Source organism: Phoca vitulina, unplaced genomic scaffold, assembly GCF_004348235.1.
Source record: "Phoca vitulina isolate PV1807 unplaced genomic scaffold, GSC_HSeal_1.0 scaffold11, whole genome shotgun sequence".
Lineage (NCBI taxonomy): Eukaryota > Metazoa > Chordata > Mammalia > Carnivora > Phocidae > Phoca > Phoca vitulina.
Genome location: NW_022589714.1, coordinates 30,147,238 through 30,167,145, shown reverse-complemented (window position 1 = coordinate 30,167,145; position 19,908 = coordinate 30,147,238). Strand labels below are relative to the sequence as shown.

Here is a 19,908-nt window from a genome sequence, read left to right as displayed (position 1 = left end):
TACCAGAATAAACCAAAAATGTATTTTTAACTCCTCTGAAAAGCAGGAATATATATATATGTACACACACACATACACACACACTTTTATCTGGGATGGTTCACCCAAGAGAAACAGAGGAGTGTGTTTATGTGTCTTTTCTGCCCCAGTAGCAGTGAATCAGTGGGGCTTAGCTTAGACTGCAGAATCTCCGTATACAGACTGGGCAGGGAACAGAGCACTTTTGTTCTCTTTTTTGCCTTTGACACTACTGGAGCACCCCGCCATGGGACACTTAGTCAACAAACTCATGTGTGGTGTGTGCTTGCTTGGCAACCACCATGTTCAAGCTGGCCCTCTGATTCTTTACAGGGAAATTGGTGTTCTAGACAAGTCACTAATCTTACATGGCTTGGTTGAATGTGATTACAAGATCTGTTGTTGTGGAGTCTAGTAATTTATTTTAACTTTTACCGTATGATTTATCATCCTTAGAAGCTGTTATTTATTACTGATGCTCTGTTTAGCCCTTTATTTATGCCTTTGCTTTAGCACTTAGCTGCAAAGCCAGTTATTCTGAGAAGGTATGATGACTATGTTTGAGTACTTGTGTTTTGTGCCAGTTTTCGAATCTTAATATTTTTTTCTTTAAGCTCTCATGATTAAGAAATCTAGAGATACTGACTGTAAATATCTTGTGTAAGACCCTGAAAATTTCAAAAGAATTATCCCTTTGTTCAATAAAATGAAAAAGAGTTTTAAAGTACTGGAAGCTTTCACAGTGTGTTAGGATACTCTTTTAAAAACATCCCTGTCACCAGGTCTGGCAAATGTCTTTAACTTCCTTGCATTTGAGTAAATGTGTGACAGCCTTTGGGCAGAGGCAGGAATAATTTGTTGTATAAGCATAAGAGATTTCACTTTCTATTCGCTCAAAGACCCAACACCTCAGAATAGGAAGTGGAGCTGTAAAGCCTCTGCTTCCTCAGATCCCTTGGGCGTCCTATCACTGAACTCGGTAGATTCTGGGATTTAAAAATACATATCTCTCACTCAGTTTGGCCCTTAAGAGCAAAGTATTAGAGTGTATATAATACACAGAGACTTTTCAAGGGTACTTTAACATATGGAAATCTCATGGGTGCATTGACTTTAAAACCTAACTCCCACGTAAGGTACAATTCCACTGACTCAGTACTGCACCCAGCACATATGTGTGGGATGGACCAGCCTTTGCCGGACTGACTGTTAGGAAAAAAAATATTTTGTCATCTCCATAACTTGTATATTGGAAGTATTTTGTAAGACATATTAATTTGTTCTTGTGAAAAGTTTGTTAATAATGCATTTGTTGTTAACACTCTCCATGCACTCTTTGATAATTTTTACTTCATTTATTAAGGTAACAACATTCTGTGCTTACATTTTATTTAGATTAGCTTAGTAGTATTGGAGTACAACTTCTCTTCATATCCCTACATAGAGTTCGAATTAGTTTTCCATAAGCCTGCCCATTCAGAATGGCATCTATGTCTGATAATGCAGTATTGATCTCTCGGTAAGATGTATAGGTAGACCTCCCACATGTGTTAAACTGGAAATAGGTGTGCAAGTTCATAAAAGAAAGAGCCCCAGCAATACATGCTGCCATATGATTTCTTACGGAATTCATGGGCCAGGGATTTCTTCTCAGAAAATGTGCCTCATCTTGTGGCTCACAGAATGCAGTGAGCTCATTACTGTCCAGCTTGTGAAGTCACTGCTGAGATTGTAATTTAATGCACATGGAGCCATCTTTAGAGTAAAAATACTTGATCAGATACAACCTTAGTTTCATTAAACCTTAAATTCCTGGTATCTGCAGAGGTTTGGTTGTTTTCACAGTGCATTAGTAGACTTGTATAAAGCATTGGTTTTTACTAAAGCAGTCTTTTCACCCCCAGCCCTGTTGGCATTTTGGGCCAGGTAATTCTTTGTTGTGGAGGCTGTCCTATGCATTATAGGATGTTTAGCAACATCCCTGGCCTCTACCCACTAGATGCCAACAGCACCGCCCAAAAATGTGTACAGACATTGCCAGATGTCCCTGGGGCAGAAGCGCCCCTGGTTAAGAACCACTGCACTAAAGTAATCTTTGGCAAGTACGCACTATATATGATTCTCAGTGCTGGTCTTTGGTAAATAGAGTTAAGTGGGTGCAGCCACTCTGTCAGACACGTGTGCGAACATTAATATAAAATTAATCTTTAGGTGTCACATTATAGTTTTTAAAGCTTTAATATATACGATCTCATTTGAAACTGAAACAATGTGAAGTGGACATTAATTATCACATAGGAGTCTGGGGAAGTGGGAGCTTCTAGAAACTAGAAGATACAAGTTTAACATGGATACCTAAAACAATCTCCTTAGAGAAAGAAAATGCAGTGCAGGAAGAAAATGTTTTAATCTTTATTATAACTGCCACTTCAACTCTTTAGCACCCTAGGCATGTCCTTCTGTTCTTCCTCATTTGCCAAGTGCTACTGAAAACAGGTCATCGTCAGGGAGGCTTTTGCCATTGACTCAGTAGGAACTCCTGCTTCTGGGTCCTTCCACAGTCACACTGGCTTCTTTTCCTCTTTAAATCGAAACCTCCTAATGTTTTGCCCTGTGGCCAGAGGTGCTGATGAGAGAGATGACAGCAGAAGAGGGAAGCACAGTGACGGACTGAGGAGTGTGCTCACAAAGAGTACACCAAGGATTTTATTATAAACATAACATCCTGTTCCATGTTGAATCCATGAGGTTCTTTTTAATGGTTTTTTTTCTATCTGTATTGATAGGGATTGATGTAATTATAAAATCTGAGACCTTGATGTCTCCTTTTGTTTTAAATTAGGCTGTTACATCTGCCTTTATCCCTGACTGCCTTGAAGCTGAAGGCTTTGTGGTTGTCTGACAACCAATCCCAGCCCCTGCTCACATTCCAGACGGACACAGACCACACCACAGGAGAGAAGATTTTGACCTGTGTCTTGCTTCCGCAGCTGCCTTCTGAACCTACTTGCCAAGGTGAAATTAAGAACAATACTCACATGGCTACGAGAATTAGTAGGAGCTAATACCTATCCATAAGACCTCTTACTCCCACGTGTGTCTGTAACTTGTCTAATGTGCCCCTAGCCCGGGTGAGGTCACTCTGGGTGTCCTCTGGGAAGGTTCGTTCCCCTGCACCTTCGAAGAAAAAGTACCCCTCACACCTGCTTATCATACCTGAAATTCCTTAAACAGCCTTTTGGGTTTGAATTATCACCAAGGCTGAAAGTACAAATACTCTTAAAAAAGTTGACAGAGTCCCTTAAAATCCAGACTGGTGGTGTAGAGGATTAGTATTGAACACCACTGACAAACAGTTTCTGGTTTTTTTTTAAGATTTATTTATTTATTTTAGAGAGAGAGAACACGAGTGGGAGGGGCAAAGGGAGAGGGAGAGAGATCTCAAGCCGACTCCACACTGAGCGCAGAGCCTGACCAGGACTTGATCTCACTACCCTGAAATAATGACCCGAGCTGAAATCAAGAGTCAGTGTTTAACTGACTGAGCCACCCAGGCGCCCCCACTGACAAATAGTTTTTAAGCCAATCTGTTATTTTAAGTCATTGTATCTTTGTTTTGTAAATTATGTGTGGTTTTAAAAAATATTTGCACTAACATCAAATTGCCATTATAAATCTTTTGCTGAGAGCTGGTTTTGATAGAAGAGAACTAGAGTGCTCTGGGAGAATGGGAGTCCCCTAGGTGGAAAGGCCCCAAAACCCTCTTGCCAATCCCAGCCTTGTTAGAGGAGCTTTTAAGACCCCAAGGGGAAAACAGCAGAATGTGTTACTAAGGAAAGTACGAGTGTCCAACATGTGCAGCCCCATCACTGTCATGTGAAAGGTTTTTTATTTTTTTTCTTTTGTTTTTAAGAAGGCTCCATGCTCAACGTGGAGCCCAACCTGGGGCCTGAACTCACGACCCTGAGATCAAAACCTGAGCTGAGATCAAGAATCGGATGCTTAACCCACTGAGCCACCCAGGCACCCCTCATGAGAAAGTTTTTACAGTTAGTGTATAGAAAAGAATTGTGAAAAAGGATTCTATAAATTATGATGACATTCTGTAATGAGATACTAAACATTAATTTAGCAGATATTTTATATGATCTCAAATAGAATTATGCATCATTGAAAAGAAAGGGTAACCCTGTCCCAGATTTTTTTCTTTTTGTTTTAAATTTTTTGAAGTACTGCATAGCAGTTACCAGTCACACAAACCCGAGTTCCCAGCTGATGTGGTCTTTGCCATGACAGAGAACCTGCCTCGCTGTGGGGCACTGGAGAGCTTGGTAAATGATGTCCCGGACGAGGCCTGGAATGAGCGTGCGGTGAACAGAGTCAGTGCAATCCGATTTCTGGAAGATGAAAGAGATGAAGAAGACAATGAGACGGTATGGAAATGGAGATTGTTGGCCTCCCTGAAAATTCAAAATTTAAAACCTTTCCAAGATCAAGAGTGGCACCTAATAAGGATTTCTGTTAATTTCAAATTGTTCTCTGCTTTGCCTTTAGCATATAAGAATTTTTTTAGAAGACAAAATTAGGTATTTCTAGGTACTGATTCACCAAATGTATATAAAGCAAATGGAACTTTTGGGTTTTTTTCTTGAATAGTTTATACTCTTATTCTTTATTTGTGATAGCATCCCTTCTTGGCTCCACAAAACTGATTGGGAATTTGTTCTGTTTTTGTTGTTCTTGGTGAATGAAGTCTCTTTCCCACCACCATTTAGAGGTGTACCATGATGACTCCATTCACACTTCACAGCGTGACTTGGCTTGCCTTCTGTGGAGCTGTGCTTCTCTCTCTCCTTTATGTAATCATTCTCTTCACCCTCAGGCGGAGTGCTTGCCATCTTAGTTGGGCTAATTTACAAGTTTTCATCCAAAAATCAGGAATAGATTTGAAAGTACTACTTAGCCTTACTCTAATTTCCAAGCACATACCCACACTTTAAAAAATGTCTCTCGGCCTGCCGAGGTCTCCAGGAGTCCGTGACAACTCTTGAAATATTACTACAAGTTGACTTGGGCGTCTTAAACTCCTAGTACTGAGATTTTCATAAGCGGAGCTTAGAGGGAGTACCTGCAGCCCCCAAAGCAAAAGACTGCCTGTGGTCTTTGTTATTCCAGCTGTCACCAAATGGGATTTTATGTGTTTACTGTAGTGGAGCGCAGAATAGGAATTAGGCACGACCAAGTGACTTCAGCAGAAAGGAGTCATCAGTGCTTACCTGGTGGCTTGCTGGGGGGTGAGGATTTCACCAGTTCCTTCACTGCCTCAGTAGTGCCCTTGCGGTGTTGTGTTACCCTACTCTAGGCTCCTCCTCCTGAAACTCCTGGACAGGCCATTTACAAGACGGAAATGCTGTCTTACGAGCCAGAGAGCACGTGACATGTCGAATAATACAATTTTTTAAAGATTGTCCCTTCCCTGACACTTCACTCCCAGCACTGTGGCCTTTATTAGAAGAATGTGAACTCTCTTTAGTAGGTAATATGAATAACACACACAGCAGCGAAGTAAGAAAAGAATCCCTTCTCTCTCGCTTCCCTTTTCCTTCCACTCCCATGCCGCCAGGGTTGAAGGAAGCCAGATCCACTTAAGATAGTAGTAGACCACTGCAGTGATTTTAAGTTAGAATTTGTTTACCCCTTTATCTTTTTCTTTCTTCACACCCCACACTAACATCTTAAAAATCTTTGTTTCCTTGCCCTTCATGGAACTTTATTTTTATCTTAAGCTAATCTTACATTTTACAAAGTACTCTTTTATTCTGAAAGTAATCCTTCTATGTGGACTCGGTAACTTACACGCGATACCTTCATCTTCCACGAGCTGCTAGTAAGCAGCTCATAAGCGCACAGGGCTCCAGAGGAGGCGCTTCCGCCCCTCTTAGCTCCTGCGCCCCCGCGAAAGGAAGCTTTGTCCCCGAGTGCCCCCACTTTGAAGCTGCGTGTTTGAAAGCGGAATGGCATAAAACCCACACACTCACTCCCCTGCTTGTTTTCAGAGAACACTTCTGCGGCGAGCCACTCCACACCCAGGGGAGCTAAAGAACATGAAAAAGACAGTGGAGAATTTACGGAATGACATGAATGCTGCTAAAGGACTGGATTCAAACAAAAACGAGGTCAATCACGCCATTGACCGAGTGACCACTTCTGTATAGAATTCCACCTCCGAATTTTACCTCCCGTGTCTTCCCCTGCTGTTGAGATCCTGTCTCCTTCCTCCCCAGGAGCCTCGCGCAGTCCTGGGGCTTCCCCGGAACGTGGGCACGTGCGCGTCACCGCCCAGGAACGTGGGTGCGTGCGCGTCACCGCCCAGAACGTGGGCACGCACGTGCGCGTCACCGCCCACGCCGCGCGCTGGGCTGCTGCTCTCCCGATGGAAGTGCCTTACTCCGGCTCCTCAGCCAGCCAGGGCACCCAGTGCGCCCCCGGTGTGCCGCCTTTCCCCTGACTTCCAGTCATTGGTCCCAAGTAGAATACACTACTGTAAACATCTGACCTTTGTGTCTGTCTTATGTTGGGGTGAGGGAGCGCAGGAAGGGGAATTTTGTTGATCCTCCTCCCTCCCGTAAAGTGCTGGGACATTTTGAGCCCAAGTTCTCTTGGACCTACTGATGAGAGATAGTTTTATGTATGGGGCATAACTGATCCTTTTTAAAAAAACTTTTTGGCAGCTCAGATGGTGTAAATTTAAAAATTTTGTATAGGTATTTCGTAGCAAAAAGAAAAAATGTGTTTTTCTTTTTTGTTATTTTATCTTGGAAACGGTACATATTTTAGTATTTGTGCAGAAAAAGAAAAAAACAGTCCTAAAGTATTTGTTTTCACTTGTACCATCCACTTGTGCCTTACTGTATCCTGAATCATGTCAAACCAGTTGTACGCAGTGGCATCCTTGCGCAGTGAGATGAGACTAGGAATGTGCTACTTTTAAAGCAGTGTTGGATTTTAATCAGTAATCTACCTGGTGGATTCGTTTTTAACCAAAAAGAAGAGTTACCACCAATTTGTAAATTTTATCAGTTGATTTTTTTTAAAAAAGATGAACCAAAGGATTAGACTGCTAATATTTCATGTCTTACACTTTAACTTTTTATGAATGAGTCTCTTATGAGTGCAGTGTCTGATTGTAGCTATTTGGAAGGTATATGCCATTTGTAAAATAAAATAGATCAGAAAAGCACAAAAGGAGAAAACCGGTTCAGAAATTCAGTGGATAAATGAATTATGTACTGCAAAAGAAAGTATGATTTTTATGGAAGAAAGCTTTAAAAGTTTTATATTGAGATATAAAACCACAATAAAGCAAAATAACCATATTAGAAATGTTGCTATCTTTGTAAGTGCAATTTAATTTGTAAATAGAGTTTGAATCAAAGTATAACAAATCCTTGCTTCAAGTTTTAATTTTAAATCTGCTAATTTAAGGGGCATGGGGGTATGTTTTGGTGTGTTTGTTGATTTCTTTCCTTTTTTTTTTTTTTTTTTTTGGTATAATGTCATAAAAGAGAAATGAAAAGTGCCAGTCACTATGTGGTATCTAGGAAAATCACGATGTTGTTGGTTTTTTGTTTTCTCTCCATGAAATAAAATCACCCTGTAATTAACCATACAACTTTTTAAAATTAATTATCACCTTGTATGTTCAGATGGTGGCAAGTAGCTGAGTTCTCTGACGATGCACTCCCATCCATTAAATATCTAAACTACTGGTCAGTTTTGAGTTAATTGCTTGCCGTTTTGCACACAGCACAGACCCCAGAACTGCCTTTCTCTCTGGCTAATAACTTTGGGTTGTGGCTGTCTGGCCAGTTGGACTCCATAGAAACCTGCTTTCAACCAACCAAATACACCTTCTATTACAGCTATGCATTTACTTACTGGGTTCATTTTGCTTTTTAAGTTGTTTGTGTGTGTGTGTGTGTGTCTATTTATTTATTTTAAAATCTATTTATTGAACTGGAAGTACCATGGGTTATAAGTGGTTTTTGGCTAGTCAGTTTCATACCTTGCTCCCCAATCTGTGAGTCCCTGTTTGGTTTTTCTCCATTTTAAGATTTTGTCATACTCTGCTTTAGGCCTGTGAAGATGATGCCACTAAACTCATGGACTGATAAGCAAATTCATTTTATTTAAGGAGAGTAATCTTGATGCTAAAGAACAAATAGAACTTGAATGGTGTTTTTTGTTTGTTTGTTTTCATATAAAGCCCACCCTTTACCACTCAGTTTATCCTGGCTTTTGGGGGAATGCAGTGGGCAGAATAGAGGGTGTGCTTAAATTTTTCTAGGAAATTTTATGTAGGTAATTATCTGTTTTCTTTGGCTGCCCTTCTTTACCACACATTCACCTGTTTTGTTTGTGTGTTGATTTGTTTTCAGTTTCTGGTATTTTGTTTTCCCCTTCCTTGCAAAGGGAAAAGTTACTTTCATTTTACTTGCTCGTGCTGGGTGACACTGCTGTGCCCTTTACCTTCAGGGTGCCGGGACCAGGCTTACACCTCACGATGGAAACAACATCAACCAAAGAGACCCAACTCAAGAACATGCCAGTCTTTTCCAGTGAAGCCTCTCTTGTCATTAGAAGGAAAACCTAATTATGCGAAAGGATACCTGTCCCTTGTGAGGCTAGTGCCAAAATTTCCTGACCTTTTCCTAGCGGAGCACTGGCGGCCCCCACCCCGCAGTCTGGCCCTTCCTTCAGGAAAGGGAGGAGTTCAGTGTATGGCCTGCCTGTTTGTATTGTGGGAGTGACAGGTAAAAGCAGGAAAGATTATTATGACCTGTTCACCCACTTTTTTTTGTGGCCCCTTATTTCCTGTTTTTAGCCAGGGAATTATGCCTAAGTGGATAAAATAGAAAAAAAAAAAAAAAATTAGAGGGGTTGAAATAATGGAAGTCACTGTTGGAAAAGAGGTATAGGTAAGAAAACTAGAACCATTTGCCTGGATGTTGTGTTGTTGTTTTTGTTTTTGTTTTTGTTTTCTGGACAAGTTTGGAGGCATGGTCCTGACCAACCCAATCTTTCTACCTAAAAACTTCTTAGGTAGCTGTCCCAGGTAAGGAAGCCCAGGTGGAGGTGCGGGTGCAGCCTGCCAAAGCAGCCTGCCGCCTCTTGGGAAATCTCCCAGGTCCGAGAAGACACGCTTCGTGGGTGGGGTGGAGGCTGGGAAAGATTCTGCCTTCGTCTGAAAGGTACTCTGAACAGGCAGGTCTCACCTTGTAAAAGTGACCGACACCCACTGAGGAGGGACAGCCCTGCAGCTGCTTATTCGTAGAAGGCGGTCAGGGTTCTTGTAGCTCAGTGACATCGGGGAGAGTTGAAATCTCGCTCCAGCAATTCATATCAACTCACCCAAATTTCCAAAGAACCAATTCAAAAACTACACACACACACACACAAAACCCACAAAAACACCCAAACTTTTTTTTACAGATAGTCAAAAACATACAAAAGTAGAACTATATAATGAACCCCCATATACCTATCACTCAGCTTCAACAGTTATCAACCCAAGACCTAGCTATTTTAAAGGAACCGAATTATGTTTTAAAATACATCCATAAGGGGCACCTGGGTGGCTCAGTCGGTTAAGCATCTGCCTTCGGCTCAGGGGCTCAGGTCATGATCCTGGGGTCCTGGGATTGAGCCCCACATAGGGCTCCCTGCTCAGTGGGGAGCCTGCTTTTCCCTCCCCCGTCTGCCTCTCCCCCTCCTTGTGCTCTCTTGCTCTCTCTCAAATAAAATCTTTAAAAATAAAAAATAAAATATATCCATAAGAAGACTGCACAGTGAAATAATTTAAAAACTTAGGAAAGGCAGGGCACAGATACACCCTTTAAAGTAGCACCTTGGAGTTAAAGGTTTTTCAAGCATAGCCCAGCACTGGCATCATGTAGATACGGGTTTGAATCCCAGCCCCTCCACGTGGCTTTGGATGAGCTACTTAATGTCACCGGGCCTCAGGTCCCTCATCTCTAAAATGGGGCAGTAAGACCTCTCACAGTCTTAGAGTGGGGATTAAGTGGGAGACATGAAACATCAGCTCTCAGGAAGTGAGTGGCTGCTATTATTACAGGTCTTGCTGTTGTTAAGCAGTGTTATTAGCAGCTCCGCAGTCCCTACCCGAGCCAGCAGTATGTGATCACGAGTGCAGTGTCCCTCAGAAATGAGGGCACCACGCTGGCTCTCTGGCAGAGAAAACTTTCTCACCTGTGGGTGTTGCATAGAGACCCTTGAGTTACATAATTGGGGAGGGAAATCTTAAATTGTCACGTCAGCTCACTTAATGGTGAGATTAGCCATGGTCTCACAGCAGCCCCTTCTTTGTAAGTGGACTTACTAGCTGGCTAGCCTCAAGATGAAGCTGGTTTCTACAAGAAAGCATGAAACCTCTGACTGAGAAGAGGGTCTCTCTGCATTTCCGCACAATGTCCTCAGGTTTCTAAGGTCCGGGTCTCTTGTGCTCATTTACTGTCTTACGTCTACTTTATTTCATTTTGATTTTCATTACTTCCTCCTTTTCTGTCTCCTTTCTCAAAGGGAGACCTCTGAGGCTTTTATGTATCAGGAGGGGCAGGTGGATTTAAGAAATAGGTCATCCATGGAGAAAAACCAGGATACAATAAGTAAATGAATGCAGCCCGATTTGGGGAGCGGAGAGGACACTCCCACCTTGCTGGAGCTTTTTCTTTTGAAAAGCTGACAGTTGGCGGGAGAGGGAAACCGACCAGAAGAACCTGATCGGGTTACTTTTGTTCAGCAGGTTGTATGGAAGGTTGGAGAAGAATGGTTGTGCCTCACAGTCCGCCAGAAGGATGGTGTCATTTTAAACTGCGAGAGTGGGCAGTCATTGTGAGAGGCCAAGGCCCTTGAGTTCTGACCGGGTACGAATCTGATGGGGCTGATCCTCCAAGGACCTTTTGAGGCATCACCATTTAATTTCTAAAACCAATAATGAGCCGTCCCTTTGGGGTAGCGACATGGTGGTGACAGTGGCCCTGCTTACTGAGCACTCACTACGTGCCAAACACCAAGCTAACTGAACACAGTCTCAGTTTTTCGGAACAACCCCCTGACATAAGTGGTGACGTCCTCATTTCACAAAGGAGAGAATTAAGATTCAGATAGTTTTAACAACTTTTCTGTGATCAAATAGCACACGACAGAGTTGGAATTAAAATTCACATCTCTGTTGACCGGAGTCCGTGGTCTCGATTATTGCTTTATTTTGCTTTGTCCCCCTCAGTCAAAATACAGTGAACCTGTAATTATATTTGGAGTTGTATTTATCATTGTGGTCAGTTCTGTCTTAGTTTAAGATTATTTAAGCCTAGATTATGGACAAAGCCTAGCACAGGACCGAGTGAAGTTTAGCCACCATTTACGTAGACTGGGACCCTTCATTTGTGTCTAGTTGTGGTAGCCAATGCTGTGAGTTTACACCCTCCAACACTCCCACTACCCCCAGGTCCCCCCCCCCCCCCGCCCCGTCTCCCCTGCCCACTCCATATTATGTTGTTCCTTGGTAAGTGCCATGAAAATGTTCATGGGATCTTTGTCCTACCCTCTCAAACCGTGTGCAAATCTCAAGAGACGGGAGATAAATTATTTGGCTAGTGGGAGGCCAGAAAAAAAACTTGGTATGTTTTTTAACATTGACTGAAGTGACAGTTTGGTAACCAGCTCTCCGAGAGAGCTTTAACACGTTCCAAAAATTGGCAGGTAGCTCTAGAGTGAGCTAATTAGTTAGGAATGATTTTTATCCTCACTACCTTTAATAGCCTACCCTTGGAGAAAAGGCAGATAATGAACACTTGGAAATCAATAGTGCTGCAACTTGACCTTAATGCCATTTGGGGGAAATAAGAGGGGTGACTCATGATTTATTATTTCAGATCCTCCTTTTAAAAAGCATTGTTGTGAAAGATTTGACGAATAATGATTGCTCCCATTTAGGAACTATCATTTAATCAAAGAGGCAGAAAACAGGAAGAATGGAAAACTTCTGTGACTCAGCAGTGTTTCATTTTATTTGAAGCAGCTCTACCACCCTCGTTGTAGAAAGAGAAGACCTGTGGTCTCTACATGGCAGGAGAGCCTGCTGGCGCCGGGGCATGATGGAGGGACACCCCCTACCCGATGCCACATAAGTAGAATCTGCAAATGCTTCTCTTTAGGTCCCTTTTCCAAGTCAGTCATCAGTGAGGTCTTACTGCTTGTACTGAGTTGCCCAAGAACCCAGTGGGAAAGCACTGGCCGAGCACGTAGAGGAAGTGGGCTCTCCGGGGGGCTGGTCAGCGCCTGTCTGGACCCCGAGCGTCCTGTGTTGGTCATGTCCACACACCTGATTGCTGCTTCCCGCCCTTCCTTGGCTGGAGGTGTGAGCGCTTGTTTGCTTAAACCTTCGTCAGTACTGCTTGGAAAAACAAAACAACACACTTACTTGTCTGGGCATTGAATGTTCTTCCTGAATTTTTGTCCTGCCCATTGGCCCGGAGGCACAGTGGGTGGGGCGGGTTTCGGCGTTGGTTTGGGAAGTTTCGAGAACCGGGCTATGGGTTGGGTCTGTTCGGTTGGGGTTGCTCTTGGTTTTAATCGTTTTGGAACGTCTGAGGGTCAGGGAGCATTGCCATAGATGGCTCTGGGAGTTGTCGTGTTCTGGCTGTGCCTCTTTCCTACGGGAGGGCAGCTACGCCCGGGGAAGCACTTCACACAGCCCTGACAGATGCTGTGTCCTCCATCCACCTTGTGTTCTCACCTGGACACCTGGAAGGTGTGTCATGTAAAAACATCACCAGTTCGATGACACCTGCTTGATGTCGACTCCCTCCACATCAGTGACTGCCGGTCTTCATTCCCCTCACCTCCCCCCAGCCCCGTGGTGCTGTCCGCCAGCAGGCAGAGCTGGGGTGCCCCCGGGACTGGGTCGAAGCCGCCCTTTGGAAGCCCAGGGTTTGTCACCGGTGGTACCTTGGCCCCGGGCCCCTTACCTGGCCTCCCCATCTCTGGTATAGCGATGCCACATAGCACATAGGTTGTTAGAAGAGACGGTATCAACAACGTAAGATGAAGCTCTTGTCTGTTTCTTTCCTTTTATTCACGGCAATATATGATAGGAGTGCTTTGCTCTTTAAAGAGCTGGACATTAAGTGGCCAGAAAAATCAGAGCCCCCGCTGCCCGGCCTCCTCCCTTAGCGCCTTAGTATTTTGTTCAGGGCTGCTCAGTGTGCCCAAGCCTATTCTTGCTCACTGTCCTATAACCTACTGCAGTATCCCCTCTTTCTCGGAGACTGTATGTGCAATGGTTTCAAACTTCAGCATGTATCAGAGCCCCTTGGGGGCCGTGCTAAAGCAGGTGGCCGGGTCCTGCCCCCAGCATCTCTGATTCGGTAGGTCTGGGTTCTGATGAGAGAATTTGCATTTCGAATAAGCTCTCAGGTGCTGCTCTTGCTGGCTCAGGGACTCTACACAGAGAACCACTGCTCTGGGGTATGGGAAGAAGCAAAAGCCCTTAGTGAAGCAGAGCTGGATTTAAATCTAACTATGCCACTTAATTTTGTGACCTTGAAAAGTTTTTCTTCATTTCCCCAAATCTCAGTCAATTCATCTCTACAATGGGAGTAATACCTACTTCAAGACGTGTTAGAGAATCAGATGATAGAAATAGCACAGAGTAGGCTCTCAGGAATTACCAGCTCTTCTTGCCGTCCTGAAGTGTGCGCACTGTTGTTCCCTAAGGAGGCAGAAGAGCGCTTTGGCCTTTTTAGCGGAGTTCTGAACGTCAAGGATCCTCTTGTTAATACATACAAGCTACTGGGAGTAGAGGAAATGCAAACAGAAGTAGAAACTATGCTTACTTGTGGGCTGAGCACCCCAGGGGGAAGCCTGGAAATGCTGATGGTCAGACAAGGTTAGAAATTATTAACACTTCCTGACTTGCCCGACGGAGGAACTCTGCCTTACTCACTATTTGTGTCTGTGCCTGACGGCAGCCAAAAATCCCCAGCCCACAATCTGCTGATACACGTGCGCTGTCAGAAGAAATCTCCCAATCGTGACATCGCTGAAAATTTCAGGATCCCAGACCTCACTTGTGTTCTCTAGGAAGTGCTAAGATCACTGTAGTGTGCTTAGGAAAAGGAAATCAAATGGCTTTATTTCAGTCGTTCCAGGTTTTCATTACTCTCCCCAAATCCATTATCCTCCTCCTTGTCATCTCAAGGATGATCCTCAAAATGGGTAACTGGTATGGAAATGTACAGTAATATACAAATCAATACCTCACATTTAAGTGACATTGATTTTCGTTGACTAAAGCAAAATTATCTATACCAGAAAACTATTTTCCTAAAGATCTGAATGGTAGTGCCAATCATTAGCACATAATTTCCAAATAAGTTGTGTATTTTTAAGCCTTGTTTAATGTGTGATCACTATCTAAATGATAGCCTTCTTCGAGCCATGATTTCATTTGGGAACAATATCAAACCGTTTTGATAATATTCCTATTAAAATACTCAAGTGCCGAGGTCCTTAAGCCATGGCTCACTGCCTGTTTTTGTAAACAAAATTTTGTTGGCACACGACCATGCTCATTTCTTTATGTGCAAAGACCGAATGGCCCTCAAAGCCGAAAATACTGAGTTATTTGGCCCTTTTACAAAAAAGTTTACAGAGGTTTCTGCCTCTAGTCAGTGGGTCCCACCTGGTACCTTTTGCCACTAGAGGGCGCTAGATGTACCACCAGCGTATCACAGCCAGCCGCCTGCCTGGACACCCCGGCTTCCCACGTCGGCTGAACTCAGCCTGTACCTTGGTCCCTGCCGCCAACAGCATAACCTGTCCTACCTTTTGCTCTGCCAACATTGAGATGCTGTGCAACACATGCCCGGGTCCACCTCTTTTCGGCTGCTCGGGGGCTGGAGCACACCCTCAGCACCCATCCTGGGCCCTGTTACAGTTCTAGGCTTGGCTGAGCAACATCATTACATGACCGGTAATCTCCACAGTTGAAATTCTTTAGCATCTTGTAGGAAGAGCTACAATATTATAAAAATTGTTAAGGTAGCACATTTATTTTTATTTTTTAGAGATTACTTATTAGAGAGAGAGAGAGTTGGGGGGGGCGGTATGGGTAGAGGGAGAGGGAGAATCCCAAGCAGGCTTCATGCCCAGCGTGGAGCCCAATGTGGGGCTTGGTCTCATGACCCTGAGATCATGACCTGAGCTGAAACCAAGAGTCAGACGCTCGATTGAGCCACCAGGTGCCCCATGAGATAGCACATTGAGCTACTGACTGAATGTCAGCTTTATTTTATGGAGGAAATTCAGGCTTTCACATGTGAACTGCCACAGTTCCATTTCCCACTAATGTGTACCCACATGTCATCTATGTTAGACTGTCTGCTTCCCCCATTCCATAACTAGCTCCTGAAGCCATTCTCCTGACCCTTTCTCTCTTAGAGCTCGTTCCATCCATGATCCACTGGCCCCATATCTTCAGCCATTTCTATAGATTTGTTTAAGTCCTATCCTTAGTAAGCAATACACCTTGATCTTCAGCCCCCTCCGTAGCTGCCCAGTTCCTCCTTTCTGTGCCAAGGTTTTTGACAAGGAGACCTATTCTTACTCTCTCCTCTTCGAAGTTCCCACACACCTCTCCACCCGGTGGGGTGGGCACTCCTTCTCCAATGCACTGTGGAAACTACTGTGACCAGGTCACCTGGCCTCCATGTTGCCATATCTGATGGACATTTTCCCCCAGCTTTATTGAGATATAATTGTCATATAACATAACGTAAGTTTAAGGTATACAAAGTGTTGATTTGATATATTTATATGTTGTGAAATCATTACCACTGTAGCATGAGCTCACACCCGATGGACATTTTGATTCGGCCCTTGCCTTTCTAGACCAGTCTACTGCACTTGGTCTGTGGACAGCTGCTCCCCCTTGGAACTCCTATGTCGGTGCTTTTCTTTGACTGCAACTCAGTTTGAGAAAGAACTTTTTACATAGCAACCCAGTAAACACATACAGGTACACAGCTAAAACTAAAGTTTCTCAACAGAGTGCACAAGAAACTCTGATATTTCCAGTTCCATTCTTTTTCTGTGCTAGTTACAACCAAGTAAATTGATTTCATGGCTCACTAATGGCTTGAATCCTTATGCTTTGAGTTTCCCTGACACCCTTCTCTGCTTCTCCTCATACATCTTTTACCACCCTCTTTGGTTCCCAGAATTTTTGATATTCCCCAATGTTCTGCCTTCAGCTTTCTGTTCCTACTGTATGTGTTTTCCCTAAGGGATCCCGTCCTTCCTCTTCATGCTGCAGATTTCAAAATCTATCTTCATTCTGGAACCTCAGCACTGTGCTCCTACAGAAAATGATGTCGGCCCCAGGTTCAATTCCTAGGGACCTGTGCTGGGTCAACGTCAGGGAAGACTGGTCATCAGGTTAAAACTCATGTACCTGCAGCGGATTTAGGACAAAGCTAAGAGTAAAACCCAAGTCAAAAGCCAGGTGGGTTTTCTGCAAGGATCTAAGACAGAACCAGTCTTCTGCACTGTGAAGTTCTGCTGTGCTCTTTCCAGTGTCCTCTCTCTGTACTCTATTGTTAGAAGTGAATCACTAGACTCAGCCCACACTCAAGGGAAACCATCCAGCTTTATCATCAATGTGAGAGGAAGAGATACCAGCTCTCCTTCGCCTGGTGACTGCTATTATGGGTCAGGCACTGTCCAGGGTGCAGCACATACACAAGTCCCATTCAGTTTTAATTCTCACAACACTACAAGCTTGGTGGTATCATCCATATTTGAACGATGAGGAAATTGAGGCATAAGTCAGATAATTTACTTGCTCACGGTGGCAGCTCTTGTGCTTGAACCAGGCTGGTTTAATTCTTTCAATGGTCACTTCCAAAGGCAATCTCAGCCCCAGCATTTGCAAAACTCTTCAGGTCAAATCCCAGATGGGGCGGCGATGTAGAGAGACTGAGAGACACAGAAGTACAAGCTGCTCTGGTCCAGTCCATCCTCCCGATTGCCCCCCCCCCCCCAGGTTAGGCTCCCCTGACCCAATTAGCCGTGGCAGGGACTACAGAGGGAGAAGTCAAATTGAATGAAAATGGCGGACGGGAAACAAAGCCTCTAGGAAGCTTCTTACAGGTTGATTAGCATCTATAGTATAGTCAACTGGTACTGGTGGAAGTTGTGTGGTGGGGGGGGAGGGGAGGAAGGGAGGGCAAAGTGAGATGTAGTTAGTGTGAGCGCGACTGGGTGAGAAAGGCGTGGTGACCAGAGGAGACTGGGTTTGGAAGTAGGACATGTAGGGAGGTAAAGAGGATGATTACAAAAAAGGAAGGAAATCTGCATAACTGAGAGGACTTTTATGAAAAATAAGTTTTGAAGTGGATATAGTGTTTCATAGTACCTAGTGTACTTTTGGAAGAAGGATAATCTACCATCATGGAATAAGAATCACATGTGGGTTTTCTCTTCCCTATTAAAGGTTCAGGGGAAAAGCCTACCCAAACTGAAGCATTCTCAGTGGAGAGCTCTATTTTTCCTGCCACTTGACAACCTGTTGGACCAGGTTTCTCTGTTATATTTATATGTTGTGTCGAGTTAATCGCTGGAGACTTCTGCCTGCTTCTCAGGTTGACCGCACATCAGGCAGAACAGAGTTGGTCTAAGAAAGGGAGGATTTTCCAGAACTATGGCTGAGATCAACTCACCTGTTAACTTTCCAGACTCTCAGCTCAGCCCCTCTTCTGAAAACTGGACGTTATCGGCACTGTTTCTATTCTTGTGGCTGCTTGTTGCTCTGCCTTCTGCTGTCTGAAAGCTTGTCTCTACAATCTTGGAATGGGAAATAGGAAAAGTGTAGTTTCCTGATTTCTACATGAAGACGTACTAAAAATCACTTTTCTTCTCGTGTTTGTTTTACTACTGTGAGTCCCCTGGAAATTGAGCTGGAGAGGAGCTTGCAGGAGATTTACTGGGGAATGTTCTCAGCAGCAACACTGCTAAGGGAGTGAGGGAAGCAGGACGAGGCCTTGGGAGAAGCTGAACAGCAATGCAGTTGCAACAGAGGCTTCAGCCCACCCAACTGAATGTTTGGGAGCCCAAATGAAGCAAGAGGTAGGCTTTTGTACCCCACAACCAGTAAGTAGGTGCAGCTGCCTCTGGAAAGGATGCCTAAGCTTGGGCAAGGCAGCTCCCTTCAGTGGAAATCAGCTCCCGGGGATGGGGGGCGGTGGGGGACGGGACTCAGGGGGTGAGCAATCAGCAGACGCTCACTCAACAGCTGGGCAGTCTGAAGGGGCATCTATACTCCTCGCTGCAGCACCCACTACAGATGTGCCGTCTGCTTCCATGGTCTGGGTATTTTCTGAGTATTTGTACGATATTAAATAATTTCCTTTTTGGGACTCATTTTTTTAAACTCACTTTTTATTAGTATTTATTGTATCTCATGAGGAGAGATTTGAATCATTGACTTATTAAGCACCATCCTGACTCCAAAAGCCCTAAATTGTCTTCTGGGCCTGAAGTACATAGTTTAAATGTATATATATATATATTTTTTTTTTCTTCCCTCTTTCTGGTTGTTATATAGTCTAATTTCTAATCCAGTGAAAGCCTTCGCTATCTTCCACCTCTTAAATCAGGACTAAACCACTGGTGATACATGTTGTTACTAATGGTTTAGTCAATCAAAGGGCTGGAGAGGTTGGGTTCTTTTACTTTTTCTTTGAGAATATTTAAAAAGTAAATTTACAAAATGGCAAATTGTTGCACCATCTCATATTTCCTTGATTTCCTGCAGTCTCTGTTTCTCCATCATTGACTTAAAAAATACAAAGTCAGTGTATACATTCAGCATTCAGCTAGAGATACACCAGAAGAAATAAAGCAGTGATTGTTTTTTTACTCTGCTAAAAGGTTTTAAAAGGCACAGCCCCTATTATTTTCATCAAATATATATGGTTACATTTTGTGTGCATTTCAAACAATACCATATAGAAATTAAGTCTCATTTTCTGCACACAAAAAAGGGAACAATTCTAATCACGCCTTAGCCCCATCCAAAAAAGCTTGCTAGCAGAGTAATTGTAGACTAAATTTGTGCTATTTTCATTTCATGGCAAAAGTTATCTTGTAAACAGAAATAGCTGCTCTCCTCATCACAATCATGTGAACCACACTGTTGTTTATGAGCATCAGTACTTCTCCAAGGACTTTCCCTGTAAGAAAATTTTAGCATGTTTTTTTAAACATCCTATAACAATGTTACGCAAGCATTTATTACATTCTGGTGCCGATGCTGGAAGATATGCCTCTGAATCAAAATTCAGAACAGAAGATATTATATAATAAGACATTGTGAAAAAGGCCAACAACTGCCATTGTAATTGAGGAGAAAATTCTCTGCAAAATATTAGTACTGATGCTTAGAAAATAGAAGGCAGCAGTAAAATAGGTCCACTTTCAAAGTAGCAAAAAAAAAGAAATCTTTATAACCAGAAAGTATAATGGAAAAATGTTGGAGACATGGCTGAAATATGAATCCCACCCTAAGGAGGCCCTGAGTTTACAATGCTTGTATGTGTACACTCTCTGGGAACACGTCTCCCTAATTTAAATTGATTTCTATGGAAAAACTAAACTGGAATTATGTGAGTTTTGAAGTATATGAATCTTTGGGAATACATCTCTCAAAATTAAGCAACAGTCTATAAACGGTTTGGTTTTTTTATTTTATTTTGCCCTTTTCCTTCCTTCCTTCTTTCTTTCTTTCTTTCTTTCTTCCTTTCTTTCTTT

General features: G+C 43.3%; 1 protein-coding gene across 1 annotated transcript in view; it reads left to right on the top strand.

The window, feature by feature from the left end:
* The window catches only part of LRRC1 (leucine rich repeat containing 1), a 127,597-nt gene extending 120,807 nt beyond the window's left edge, over nt 1–6,790 (top strand). The window contains exons 12-14 of the mRNA XM_032409640.1: nt 2,861–3,033; nt 4,315–4,451; nt 6,075–6,790. Coding sequence (XP_032265531.1) covers nt 2,861–3,033; nt 4,315–4,451; nt 6,075–6,233 — 469 coding nt within the window. The 3' untranslated portion in view covers nt 6,234–6,790. The remainder of the gene's footprint in view (nt 1–2,860; nt 3,034–4,314; nt 4,452–6,074) is intronic.
* Nucleotides 6,791–19,908: the final 13,118 nt, after the last annotated feature.